This window comes from Ochotona princeps, chromosome 26 (assembly GCF_030435755.1).
Source record: "Ochotona princeps isolate mOchPri1 chromosome 26, mOchPri1.hap1, whole genome shotgun sequence".
NCBI lineage: Eukaryota > Metazoa > Chordata > Mammalia > Lagomorpha > Ochotonidae > Ochotona > Ochotona princeps.
The window spans coordinates 6,536,216-6,551,043 of record NC_080857.1 but is presented as its reverse complement, the minus strand read 5'-3'; the positions used below and the strand labels follow the sequence as shown (position 1 = coordinate 6,551,043).

Here is a 14,828-nt window from a genome sequence, read left to right as displayed (position 1 = left end):
CCATTAATTTGTTTAATGCAGCTTTGTGTCTGTGATGGAGATAAAACTTAATTACCGATTTTCTTGTTACAGTGCCTTACCAGATAAATCAGTCGTGTTAGTACAGAACACTTTAGGGTTTTTAGTTTCTGTCTGAATTATGGGACAAAGTATGTGCAGGTATTTCCACGCCAAAGAGTGTGGCGAAGGTAGAGAGAGAGTACGTAAAGTTAGCAGTACAAGGTTGAGCTTCAGTCCTGGCTATCAAATGTCTAGCCACGCATTAGCGTAGTGGAACTCTTCAATTGCATATAACGAAAGCATAAGAAATTTATGTCACAACTTCCTAATGATTGAGTTCTTAATAACCTTTTTATCATCTTGACTTTATCTCTACAAACTTTATCTCTGAAACTTTTTTGGGGTACGTTGTGTACAAACAGAAGAACACACATGCTTTCCAAGTGTGTGTGAAACTTCCCACCACATTAGTGAAGGCGTCCTCCTAGCCCTAGTAGACTCACTAACGTGACTTCCAGCACCTGAAGGTAGTTTTGCAGGTTTTGAAATTTTATAGAAATGGAATAATCTGTTATGTGTTTGTGTATGTTAGCCATAGTATTGAGGATAACTACTTCATTAATTTTTATCTTTGTATAGAGCCTATGAAATGAACATGCCATAGATATCTATCCATTTTATTCATTGATAATGAAGTTGTTTCTACTTTTTTGGTTATTTTGAGTGATGCTGTTAAGGATATCTCTCTGTATATGTTTGGTGCAAACTGTACATTTATGTTGGGTGTGTGCTTAGGGTGGAATTGCCAGATTGGAGGATATGCATGTATATGATTACAAGCAAAAATTACAAACAACTTTTCAAATTAGTAACTAATTTGTTACAGTAGCATTATGTGAAAGTTCTTTTGTCTTATGTTTTGTATTTTCGCAATACTTAATTTTGTTGGTTTTTAAAGCTCTCAGCCTTTTTTGAGGGTGTGTAGAAGTAGGTTGTTCTGGTTACAACTTGCCTTTCTCTGTTGTTGAAGTGTAGCTTTTCATGTTCATTGGCTTTTGGATGTACTCCTCTTATAATATTTGTCAATTGCATTTTTTCTTTTTTGATAAGCTGCATCTTGATAAACCCAAGTTCTTAACACAATCAACTTAGCAATGTCTAATACTTGGTCCTTTTTAAAAATAATCTTATCTAAGAAAGTCTTTGCCTACCTCAAACTGCCGTGGTTTTAAAAATAACTTTTCCTTTTACCTCTTTGGGTGTCTCTGGAATTAATTTTCTTTCTTTGTTCTATATCCTTCTCTTCCTTGTTTTTCTTTTGGAGTGTCTTGCTTACTCCTAGTTTTTCGTTCACTTAGGTTTCTCAAGTTAAACGTATGCAAACACTCCAACTTCAAGGATTTTGGTTGGGAATGCCTTGAATCTGTGTTGTGCTAATCGTGATATAGCTGGAAGCTATTGTAAGTTTGAGACTTCCCATCCATGAACATTCCTTTTTAATCTTTGTTTGGTTTCTGTCAATGTTGTTTTGTAATTTTCTGTGTACATATCATGTAATAGCTCTCTCTTTCTAACTATTGCTTATATATGGACGTGCAGTTAATTCTATTATATTGATCTTGTATCAAGCAAGCCTTTATCACTTTCTAAATTCTTGCAGTTGTGATAACTCTTGAAATGTAAAAAAAATGCACCACTATGTTGTTACATCATGAAAAGCAATGCTTCATTTTAGTCCTTCAATTTGTAAATGTCTTATGTTTTCTTGACTTCCTTAACTGGCTGGAACTTCTGTGCTGTGCTAATTTCTAAGTTCCTTCATAATTTCTTCTTTGACGAGTGGGTTATTTAGAAGAATGATTTATCAGTTGATTCCTCTGTGGACAGACGGCATACTTACATTATGATGTTTGTGTTTTTAAACGTTCTTTAGGGTAGGCATATGACCATTTGTGTTTTGTGTACTAAAAAGAGCATGTATTGCGATTCTACAGTGTTTTACATATGTCAGTTAGATTACATTTGACACTTATGTTGTACAAAGCATTGAATTGCGCTTTTGCCTATTCTGTGTTAGCAAGGAGCTGAATGTCCAAACTCTGGCTATAACTGTGGATTTGTCTATTACTCTTCTTTAGTTCTTTCAGCGTTTACCATGCGTATGTGAGACTACATCCTTAGGTTCAGCTCTTTCCCCGCTGCACTGCCTCATATTCCCAGTTCACCGTTTAGTAGATGCACTAAGAGTAGACAATCTTCTTTTCCTCCAATCTATGGGATAAAATATTTGTGCTTCGCCATTAATTATTATATTAGCTTTTTAAAAAATGAATGGGTCAGATTGAGGAAGATCCCGTCAGTTCTGTTTGCTGAAAATGCTAATCCTGAATGATTGTCAACTTTGGGCAAATACGTTTTCTCTTTATGTAAGGATGTTCATGTGACTTTTCTCCAATGTTTGACCAACCTTGTGTTCCTTCCTGGCATAAACTCTGTTATATTGGATTATATGGGAAGATTTATTTTTCTACCTAGGTTTTTTTTTTTCATCTATAATGTCTTCACCTGGTTTTATTTACAGAGAATGACAACCTCGTGAAATGAGTTGGAAACTATTTCCACTTTCATTTTCTGAAGTAGTTTATGTAGGATTTATTTTTTAAACAGTTAACAGAATTCAGTTTCTCTTTTTAATTTTTTTTTTTAGTTTCTGCAAGAGATTAAGTAAAAAAAAAGCGAGTGTGAGTGCATGCATCATACATGAGAGAGAGAAAAAAAGGGAGAGAGACAGAGAGAGAAAGAGAGAGAGTAGTACTATGATTCTCTGGTTCGTTCTCCACATGCCCGCAACATCTGGGCCTGGTTCACACCAAAGCCAGGATGAAAGAGCTTAATCCAGGTCTCCTCTGTGCTGGCAAGGAACCAAGCTGCTTGAGACATCGCCTGGAGTTTCCCAAGGGTGTGTGCATCAGCAGGAAGCCGATACTGGCAGCAGATCTGGGATTCAGCTCAGAGCCTACAATATGGGATGCAGGCATCCCAGTCTTAACTACTGGGTCAAAGATCCACCCCACGATTTGAGTTTTTTTCTGTTAAGTTTGATATGAATTTAATTTCTTTAATAGTTATCAGGCCATTTAGATTCAGTTTTTATTGAATCATATCTTTATTTTTTTTGAGGAATGTGGACATTTTTTCAAGTTGTCAAAGTTTTTGGCATGTCTGTAAGATCTGTAGTGATGTCAGACCTCTCACGTCGGAGATTTGCAATTTTTTTCTTCTCTGTTTCCTACTTCTTGCCTAGTTGGAAGGTTTTTCATTTTTATTGTTGTTTCCACAGACCTAGATTTTATAGATTTTCTATTTTCAGTTTCATTGATTTCTACTTCTATCTTCATTATTTTCTGCTGAGATAAATTTTTATTCTTTTTCCTGTAGATAGATGCATAAATTATTTTTGTTATTTAAAATATTTTATTTTTAATATTATTTACATAATCAAGAGGAAATGCCTACCCATGTGGATCTCCGATTATGGTGTGGAAGTATGGAAGATATGGAAGAAGGTGGGTGGGGCAAATGTTTTAATTCTCTGTTTATTCTCCTGGTCTGCTGGGGGAGAAAGGAAGGAGACCTATTCTAGTTGGGGAGTTTCCCCAAGAAATCTCACCTGGTGTGACTCTTGCGTGTGCTAGCTAGTGCAGTGTCAGGTTTGATCTGTTGCCTGCTCGAGCCAACGCACATACTGATGGACACACCTACCTGGTCATTTCCACACTCAGCCCCACCTCTCACATGAATTGATGGATGCTTTGGCCCAGCTCAGCCCACCACAGGCCCAGACTTCATGCATGTGAATGGGTATCATGGCCTAGCTAATGCAACTTGCAAAAACCTTCGCCAGTCCTGCCCCTAGCCCTGGTTTTTGCATGGGTTATCATTTGCTGCATCCTGGCCTATTCTGGCCTGCATCCCACGTGGCTCTTGTGGGTAGTTCAACCTGGCCCACCCCTAGATCTAGCCCATGTACACTGGTGCCACCACTTTGACCAGCCTGACGTGCTCCCAGCCTCAGTTCTCATGCTCACAGCAGGAGCTGCGACCCAGCAGGAGTGTGCCAACAGTTCCCCTACCAGGCTTGTTCTTACTCCTGGATCTTGCACCTGCCAAGGGGTCTGCAGTCTAGCAGACATGATTTGCACACAGTGCTAGCACTTGCCAGCTGGTCTGTAGCCTAGCCTTGGTGGTCTGCACCCATTCTGGCTCTGTGTGTGCCAGTAGGTGCAGCAGCCTAGCACCATTCTGGCTCTGTATGTGCCAGTAGGTGCAGCAGCCTAGCCTGCCCTTGACCTGCCCTCAACCCAGCCTGGCCCACACCCAGCCCCAGCCCTCATCCGCCTAGGTCCTTGCTCATTGGCAGTGTGTGCTGTGGATTGGTCCCGGATGCCTGCCAGTCACTGGCTGCTCTTCTACCATCAGTGTAACACTTGTGTAGGTCCAGGGCACCCTAGATGGTTGCCTATAGCTTGGTTGCGTAAGTCATTGTTAAAGACCTGATATTTTCTAACTTCTAAAACAAGAATATGAAGTTTCAACTTTTTATTTGAGCATTGTCTTAGATTCATCACACAAATTAGTGTGTGGTATTTTCAATGCATTGCAGCATAAGATATTTGCTGTGATTTTCTTGATTCGTAGATCAACATTTTTTTAATGCAGAAATATTCTATGACTTTCCAGATATCTTTGTGTCACTGATTTCCAGTTTAGTGCATTCTCAGTGCAGAACATACTCTCTGATGTAGCCCCATATAATTTTTTTAAACTTTTTTTTTTTTTGGACTGGAATTTTTTTTAGCACAGATCATACAGATCATATATGCCCTGGAAGGTGGTGTGTGTTATGCAGTGGTTGGATGGAGGGTTCTGTCAGCATCAATGTAATGAGTAAAGCTGTTACAGATGTTGTTCTGATCTGCTTGTTTTCATCAGTTACCAAAAAGAGGATTGCTGAAGCTTACGACTGTGATCATATGTCTATTTTTCCTTTGACTTATGTAATTTTTCTAGGTGCACACATTTATGTTTTCTTGGTGAATTGACCCTCTCAAAATGCTCTCCTCTTTTTCTGATAATAACCTTTGTCCTAAGACCTTTTTGTTGAGTATTTTTATAGAAACTCTAATTTTTGTGGTTAGTATTTGTGTTATAGCTTTCTTTTTGATTTTTAACTTATCTATTTCAAATGTAGTTCTTAAAGACAGCATGTAATTGCTTTGCGTTTTAGAAATGCTTAAATCCTATTTGACAAATTCTGACTTTTAGATCATTTGTAGTTATTTAAACTGTTTAAGAATACATTTAAAATCATTAATGATATAATTGGGTTTCAATTGGTCATCTTGTTATTATTTTAATTATTTGAAAAACTTTCCCTTGTGTCTTTATTAACACATATTGTATACTGCTAGAAATTTCCATACATTTCTCATCTACTCTTTGTTCTTCTTGTTTTGGATTAATTATTTCTGGTATCTTATTTCATCTCTATATTGGATTATTAGATTCATTTCTTTTAAAAAAATTGTTTTGGGGTTTACAATATATGCTTTTAACTGGACAACCTACTTTCAAGTAAAATACCGATCTACATGTAATGTAAGAGTCCTGTATGGTTTAATTTGATCCCCCATCCTTTTTTAGTCTTCTTATGACACCTTTTACACACGCACACACACTAACCTCGTAAGTCATTGTTGTTGTGTTTGTTTTAACTATCCATCTTTCTTTTTTGTATTTGGCCAGAGAGCCATTTTTTTTTTAATTTTACTTCTTTTTATTATTATCATTTTATGATACAATTCCATAGATTGTGGGATTTCCCTTATTCCTTCCCCAATTCCCTCCCCCCTCACTGATTTCCCCTGTATTATTGGTATATTTCTTCATACACAGTCATATGTCCATCATTGTAGGCATGGACAATGGCAGAGTCCAGCAGCCTACTGTCAAGATATAGTAAACAGTTTCATTGGAAGCCCATCATTGTCTGTAAGTAGAGATGCATACTGCATTGTATCCTCACATCTGGATATGATAGTCTCCATTAACAGTTAGTATACCTACCTTTAAATGAAAAGCCACAATACAAAATCAGCAACGGGAAGAAAAATAGAAATTTACGATGCCATGAAGTTAAATAACATGCTACTAGATATGGTAGTCTCCATTACACAGCTACTATACATCCCCTTAAATGAAAAGCCCAAAACAAAATCAACAGGAAGAAAAAAAAAAGAAATTAACAACACCATGAAGTTGAAAACATGCTACTGAATGACTAATGTGTCACTGAAGAAATGAAAAAGAAAGTCAAGAACCTTCTTGAAGAAAATGATGCTACTGTATGATCTGAGTCGTTGAAGAATTTAATCAGAAGAAAGTGTTTTCAAGAGATGAAACTAACAAAAAAAAATCAAAATCCATGAGATCAAGTTTCTGCTGATCTTTGTTGGTAAGATATGTCTCCTGTAGGCAACAAATAGATGGGTTTTTTAAATTAATTAATTAATTTATTTATTTATTAACGTATTTATTTTTATTGCAAAGTCAGATATACGAGAGGAGGAGAGACAGAGAGAAAGATCTTCCATCCGATGATTCACTCTCCAAGTGAGCCGCAATGGCCAGAGTTTAGGCGATCCAAAGCCAGGAGCCAGGAGCGTCTTCCAGGTCTCCCACACAGGTGCAGGGTCCCAAGGCTTTGGGCCGTCCTCGACTGCTTTCCCAGGCCACAAGCAGGGAGCTGGATGGGAAGTGGAGCTGCTGGGATTAGAACCGGTGCCCATATGGGATCCCAGTGCGTTCAGGGCAGGGACTTAAGCCGCTAGGCCATGCCCCCGGGCCCGGGCTTTGTTTTTTTAATCCAGTCTACTAATCTATGATGTTTGATTGATGAGTTTAAGCCATTAACATTCAGGGTTAATACAAATAGGTGGTAATTTGGTCCTGTCATTTTAGCAATGGTTTGTTTATTGATTTATTCTTTTTGTTGTTGTTGTTGTTATTTTACTGGGATGTTCTTTGCATTTGCTTTGGTTTTGGTGGGTGCTATCCCTTTTCTCTGTCAACAGAACATTTTTAAGTATCATTTGTAGGGCAAGTTTGGAAGAGGCATATTCTTTTAACTTTTCTTTACTGTGGAAGAATTTTATTTTATTTTCAAAGACAAAGGAAAGCTTTGCTGTGTTCGTTATCCTGGGCTGACAGTTTTTTGCTTTTAGAATATGGAACATGTCGCTCCATTCTCTTCTGGCCCATAGAGTTTCCTGTGAGAAGTCTCTTGTGAGCTTAATCGGCATTCCTTTATATGTCAATTGATTCTTTTCGCGTGCACATTTAAGAATCTTTTCCTTATGTTCGATTGAAGAGAGCTTGATTATCATGTGTCCCCTGCAGTCTTAAATTCTTTGCCACAGTGTATAAAATGGCACCTAATGTTCCACTACTAGAGTTCTTGATCTGCTGGCCATCAGGTTTGAGGGCTACCCGGACCTGTTTTGGGTGGAACCTGTTGGATGCAGTTCACTGGCTCAGAAATGAGTTCACTCCCGGCTCAGTGCATGCGCAGTCCTGCCCCATAGCCCTTGCCTCCTTAAATAAAAAGGCAATATCTGAAATGAAAATTGCCCTTAATGGGCCTAACAGAAAATTAGACAATGCAGGAAAAAAAAACAGTGAATTAGAAGACACAACAACAGATGCTATCAAACTGAAGTACTGGGAGAAAAATAAATACAGTTTCATTGAGCTTTGGGAAGCTTTCCACCAGTATAAAATACAAGTACTAAAATCATAAAGAAGAATAAGTGAAGAACACTTGAAGAAATGATGTTTAGATTCCTTTTTAAAGTTACCTAAAAACTATCAACACACGGAAGCTCAATGCATCCAATGCAAGATAAAAGCAAAGAAACTCACTCCAAAACTCATGAAAACCAATGATAACAAGGAAATCTGAAAGCAGCCAGTGGGGGGGTGGAGAGAGGAACACATTGTTTAGGGGGACAAACACAAGAATTTGCTGATTTCTTGTCACAGACAATGCAAGTAGAAGACAATGGGACATTTTTAACAGGCTTAAAGGAAAACAAAAACTTGTCAACTGAGAATTTATAGCCAGCTCAGCTCCAAATAAGAATAGGAAAGGAGATCCTCCAAGCTATGGAAAATGACACCAGACAGCAGCTCAGATCTATACAAAGGCCTTAAGGATACGGAACATGGTAAAATAGGTACCATAAAACAAAAGACTTTATTCCTCATATTAACATGCTGCTAAAAGTTGAATAGTTACAATCAAGATGGCGGAATAGGGTAAGGACATGTTTAAACAGATGGAGAAATATTTGCCAGTGTGAAGCAGAGAGGGCACATTCCAGGAAATAGAATAAAACAGAACAGCAGCAGAGGGGTACCTGGAGACTGACAGACACAGGAAAGCAGCAAAAACAACAATGTGGTGTTGCAGTGACTGATACCCCAGTCGCATTCAGCGAGTGGCAATCTGAACTCCATTGGCAGCTGGAACTCCACCAGCAACAAGGTGGAAAGGGATGTTTAGCTTAGCAAGCCCATATAGTAGTTCTTTATGTAGTCTCATGGAGTTTTACCCTAAATGTGTTCAGGTTAGGCTGAGGCTAAAGACCCAAAGGAAACCCTATTCAGATATTTGGTGGTGTTTCTTTCTTTCTTTCTTTATTTTTTTAAAGAATTTATTTTCCTTTCTTGTTTTTCTTTTTTTTTTTTTTAAGACTTGTTCTATTTTTATTACAAAGTCAGATATACGAGAGGAGGAGAGACAGAGAGGAAGATCTTCCATCCGATGATTCACTCTCCAAGTGGCGGCAACGGCTGGTGCTGTGCCGATCCGAAGCCGGGAACCAGGAACCTCTTCCAGGTCTCCCACACGGGTGCAGAGTCCCAAGGCTTTGGGCTGGCCTGACTGCTTTCCCAGGCCACAAGCAGGGAGCTGGATGGGAAGTGGAGCTGCTGGGATTAGAACCGGCACTCGTATGGGATCCCGGTGCATTCAAGGCGAGGACTTTAGCCGGTAGGCCACAGTGCCAGGCCCGTGGTGTTTCTTTGCATAAGTTTTTCTTCATTGGCACTCTAGTATGAAAATTTTTAACCATATTGCATCTCCAAATTATAGTTTCTGTCACCTTAACGCAACAAAACATCCTAGCCGGTTCACCTTTCTCTTCCTAGGTTCAAGGTAGAAACTACTTCCAGTGAGAAAGTCAGTGTGATTGTAGGGTTCTCTGCACTCTTTTTTCCTATCAAGGATGATAGTCCCACAATACTTGTGGTTTAATTTCTGAAAATAATGTTTTCATAGGTACTTCCCAGTTTTCTAGTTGGGAAGGCAAGTCTAATGTTAATTGTCTCATCATAGTTAGAAACAGAATTCTTACCTTTTTTTTTATTATTATTTAAGACCTTTATTAACAGGTGCTTGCAGTTTGTTGACTTTTTTTTTAATATCAAGTTGTAAACTTCTATTACAAATTAAAAATAAAGTTCTTAAAAATCTCAACTTGACCAGATATGAAACAATTTAAAAACCTTTCAAGGTGTGTAGAGAAAAACCAGGCTTTTTTTAAGAACATTTTTGTCATTACCAAAAAGAGACATCTTTAGGTAAAAATAATAAAAACCCCATGCTGCATAGATAATGCAGATAGTTCTAGTTATCTGGTCAGCGGGCAAAAAGCAAGCACTTACTGTCTTCAGCTCCAATCTTTTGTTCATTTCTTATTGCTGGAATTTCATATTTCTTCTTGTTGAATGACTAAACCGGATGATGGTCGAGATGTTAAGCCGGCATTTTTACTCAGCCGGTGGATCGGCTGCTTTTGTCTCTTTGCCATCTTGTGGCTTAGGGTTGGTTATCTGGGCGAAGTTCCGGCAGTACCGACGTTGAGGCGGCTGCTGACCCTGGGTTTCCTCTCCTTGATTCTGCTTATCCTCTTCATCGCCGTCCTCTCTGGGCTGTGTTTGGCGAGGAGGACCTCAGCGGAATGGTGGCCTGTAGCCTCCATACATGTTCTGTCTCCCAGGTCTACCTTGCTGTCCCGCACCCTGGTTGTCAGCACCTTCCATCACTTCTCCCGCGGTAGGCGGTGTTGGGCCTGGCCTTCGGGAGCACTCTCCGATGTCTCACTCTGTTCCCCACGCTCACTGTTCTGGCAATTCTGCTGGTAATTGCGTGGAGCACCCCTGCGACGGGGATGGTGTCTATAATGGTTACGGTCTGCTGCATATTTACTGCCTTCAGTGGAACTCCACCAGGGCCCGTAACGTTTGCTGCCTCCGCACCCTTTTCTCCTTCAACATCAAACTCCACAGTCTCTCCATCTCCTACACTGCGAAGGTACTTCCTGGGGTTATTCTTCGTTATGGCAGGCTGGTATACAAATACGTCTTCCTTGGTGTCATTCCTGTTGATGAAGCCGTATCCGTTCCTTACATTGAACCATTTTACTGTTCCCAAAACCTTCGTTGGGATGACCTTCTTGTCCCCGCCGGTGGGCTGCCTGGGCCACCGCTCCCTGCGTCGCTGCCGTGGTGCCGGGCTTGGTGTGGCTTGGTGTCAGCGGCGCTGAGGGCGGGGGCGGCAGCTACAGCCCCCGGGTGTGATGGTAACTAGGCCGGCAGCGGCGCTGGGGCTCTTCGGGGCCCTCTGCGGTCCGATCGAACTACCTGTTGTGTTTTAAAAGTGTATTTTATTGTCATGTCTGAATAGGGATATATTATGACTGTATTCTGTGCAAAATAGGGCATGTGCATGGTCCTTGTATCAGAATCAGATGTAATGCTCTTCCCGATTACAAACAATTGTGCTTTTTGATTCAGTTGGTTTCACATGGATTGTAGACATTCTATTTAAAAACCTTGGCAAGTGATTTCTGACACACAGAAACGTTTAGAATTGCTGGTCTAATAAGCCTAAATTTGGTATGATGACCATAAATTTGATGACCATAAATGGCATATCATCCAGCTTGCTCTTTCCCAATGACATTTAGTAAAAATGGAACAAGAAACGGGGGGCTAGGACCTCAGTAAAAAAAAGTAATGCTTTCTGACAGAGCTGAAGTCTGGAAATTCTGATTTGTTTGTGTCTGTGCTGTAGCAATTGTTACGTATTTTGAATCTAACTTCTGTCTGAAAACGTCCAAAGCTTCTTACTATTTCCAGAGCCATCTGGGAACACTCACACTACGCTGATTCTAAAAGGCTGTGCAGATTTCACTGTGCCAACTCTGTATTCACTAGTGGTGATTGCTGGTGGCACAGTGGGATTCCGAGGTCGTTCTGTGCTTAGCAGGAAGGCGTGCTGCAGTGGCAGGAGTTTCAGACTGGAGAAATGGGACATATGTCCTGTGTATTTCCAATGCATGTACTGATTCAAGGCAGTCTTTTTCATTGAAGTTTCTTTAATTGCAGAACATGTTGCTTTTCTTTATATTACCTTGAGTTTACCACATATGGGAAATAAACCTTATAGTTGTGAAATTCCTCTACATATGTTATTTCTTCACCCATCACTTCACTCATTCATCTTGTCTTTCTCTCTAAAAATATTATTTATATCATGTTATGCTAGTAGAAGTACTCTCCAACCTGTACATTATATTTTATTTAAAAATCAATCTCTTTTTGTTTTTAGTTTTTTAAAGTTTATTTTCACTGTGGTTGAAAGGTAGAGAGACAAAGAGAGATCTTCCACCTAGTGGCTCACTCTTCAGGTGCCCACATAGCTGGAATGGACCAGGACAAAGTCAGGAGGCTGGAACTCAGCTCTCCCCAGGGATTGTCAGCCCCTAAGCCCTCAGTCACCCCCTGCCGCCTCCTCCATGGGTCAGAAGCAGGGATGCAAGACTCGTGCCAGGCACGTGTATGTGGGACACAGCATCCCTATAAGCATCTTAACCAGTGTTGTTTTTGCCTCATTATTGTACATTTTTAATATTCACTCTATTAACCGTATTTCCTTAAATTCCAAATGAGACACATAGTCTTGCACCTTGTCGAACAATAGGATAGAAGATTTGAAGTTGGGAGACTGTTAAATAGAACATTTTGTAATATATTTGCAGTATAAATTAGATCTGGATCCTGGATCATTAATATTAAATGTATTTTAATTCTAATGGATTATTAACTAAGGAGAAATATGCTCTCATCTGAAAATTCTTGTATATCAAGGCAATCATTGTCCTACAAGATTAGAATATGACACTTTGAGACATCTTGCTTTAAAGCATACAAGCCTAGTATCTTTTTTTTTTTTAAATGATGGAATATTGTTAGCTAAGTGCTCCAGGCTACAGATTAATCTAGATGGTGCGGTTTGCTGGTTTACCCAGGATCCCTTGGGGTTTTTCTTCATTCTGTTTGTATGCTGGGTACAGATGGTAGCAAAGCAGTAGTGAAGTGTTTAGATTGTGCATGTGAGAGAGAGGGTGTTTCATCTGGGCAGGCCTCATCTTTCCTCTCTCCAGTGTGGTTAGGGATGTGGTATTAAAGGATGTGTCTCTATTGATTTCAATTCTTTATGTCTCCTGGTACCAAGAATAGGATGTTTACCATAGCCTGCTATAATGGAACGAGCAATGTCAAGAACCAAGAGATATAGCTATCGGTCCCAGTTTTTCACTTGCTCTGTGATCTCATCAACCTATTTAATCTTTTAAACTTTAACTTAGTCTTATGTGAAATGAGGTTAATAGTCAGCTGTAAGAATCCTTCACCACAGAGCTATTGGAGGACTAAGTGAAATCATAGTTGTAAAAGCCTTATAAAACCTATCATTATCACACTACTATTTGTTTGCCATCTTGTGTTGTATGTGCCATCTGATTTTGGCTTGTTCTCTCTTGTCTCATAAGAAAATGGATAGAGAGTTGAAGTGTTTGTCCAATTTTATATTTGTGAAAAGAATCTTATTAGGAAGTCTTTGGTGATCGTTCTGTTTAGGAAAAAGAAAACAAGTGAAGTATTTGCTGTGTTTGTACCGGGTATGGACATTTTCAATGAGAAATACTCATCATCTGTGCTTTGCTTTACAGCTTGGAATCCCATCCACTGCCAGCACATTGAATGCCACAATGCAATTAACAAACCAGCTGTGAAGGTACCGTGTTATTAGATCTGATGTTGTGTTGTGTTGTCGGTGGTCAAATAATTAGCAGATTGCTGAATGAATGGAGTGGGATTGCGTCCTTAATCGGAAGCCTGTGTTCTCTTGTAAAACCAAGGACCTCTGCGTTTAATTCAGCAGTACTTGGGCAGATTGTGTCGAGACAGAACAGTGGGTATAGTGATATCTGAAGGGTTTTGTGATGAGTTTATAGCCAAGTGCTATGTAACACTGAGCTAATTATCAGGAGACTCCTGATGCAAAGCTTTCCATAGTCCTTGCCTGGCTTCTCTCTGAGCCTAGAAACTCAGGGAAATGTATTTTTTTCCTGTATATACTAGAAAATAAGGATGCTAAGTGTGTGGCTATCCAAATCCAAGAATTATAGGACCCAAACAAAACTTGATTAAATCAAGTCAGCTCAAATCGCACACAGGACTGAGTTGGAATGATTGAGCAGATAGCATATAGGTGGAATTACATGAACGGTAAAAAGAGAGTGGTTTAGAGGAGTCCCTTTGCAAAGAGAGAGCCGGCACCCGGATTATCAGCTTCATTCTCTGTCCTTTACGCCAGATTGGTTATGTGCTGATATTAACCCAAGTCTAGAAAGTTGAGTATTAAGAAAAATAGTCACATCTTACAAAAAAATTGCCTGTGGTATATTTGTTAAATCTGGCTTACTTTGCTATATCTGGATTTTCAAGGATTAGGCTTTGTATTTTCAAACGTGGGAGTCAGCTCAATTTATCAGGCTTCCCAGTGACTTTTGAGAACCTGGTGTTGTGGAGTTTGCTTCTGTTGTGCATACAGACTGTGCAGATTACTGAATAACGGAATACAAATACCACCGCTTCACAGAATCAACGCAGAAGTGGTGATGTTAGATCTAACGAGCATAAAGAGGAAACGAAATCATGTTTCATACACCAAAAGTGGCAGAGGAGTGCCAGTAATAACATCCAGGTCTATCATGCTAATAAAGGACATCTTCGTGTTTATTTAACATCTACCTGCTTTTGATGAAGGAAAGTTGAATAAGTTTTATGGAGAAGGAGCCGGTGAGGCTAGCCTCTCCTTTTGCCTCTGTACTCCCTCGAGGAGGGTATTGGGGTTCATGGTACATTCCTTTGCTGTGAGGATATTTGGAGCTAAGCACATGTGAGTTCATGTATGATTCACGGAGTAGAGTTTGATTTCTCACCCCAGTGAGATTTTCCTTGTTCCCTCTTCCGTTTTGTTCTTCTGTCTCCTTGCTTTTGTTTTCTGCCCAGACACCGGTGGGAAGAGGCTTCTTCCTGTTTGAATTCCTCAGTTATTTTCCCCTGGATTGTGTGTCAGCCTGCATGCTCAGGTGTTCCTTGACATCCTGGTTAGTCATATTTTCTGGCTTCCTCCCAGAAATCATTCGGAATTGGATAATCCCCTTCCCTTCTAGGCAATCAGCCCTAACCGCTCCTATGGGTCGACCCCACATTTTCCCCAAAAGGCACACCTCCAGGATAGGCTCAGGCATCTCATTTTCTATAGTTAAAAAAATGAAGTTGATGTGTGTATATCATAAAAAGGAGCTAATCTCAAGTTAACAATTCAGTGCACTTGTCACATTCACAGTGTTTGT

General features: G+C 39.7%; 1 protein-coding gene and 1 pseudogene across 11 annotated transcripts in view; one reads left to right on the top strand and one right to left on the bottom strand.

Moving 5' to 3' along the window:
- Positions 1-14,828, top strand: part of UNC79 (unc-79 homolog, NALCN channel complex subunit) — a 261,393-nt gene that overhangs the window by 104,952 nt on the left and 141,613 nt on the right. For 9 of the 10 annotated variants that reach the window (XM_058655399.1, XM_058655396.1, XM_058655404.1 and 6 more), the window contains one exon: positions 13,137-13,201. In XM_058655399.1, coding sequence (XP_058511382.1) covers positions 13,137-13,201 — 65 coding nt within the window. Of the gene's footprint in view, positions 1-13,136; positions 13,202-14,828 lie in introns of those variants that run through there. The other variant, XM_058655405.1, reaches the window with a different exon arrangement.
- On the bottom strand, positions 9,892-13,095 carry LOC131478053 (Y-box-binding protein 1-like; annotated as a pseudogene). The gene is made up of 2 exons (XR_009244286.1): positions 13,083-13,095; positions 9,892-10,682 (listed from the first exon to the last, which is right to left on the bottom strand). The product of XR_009244286.1 is annotated as a Y-box-binding protein 1-like (transcript).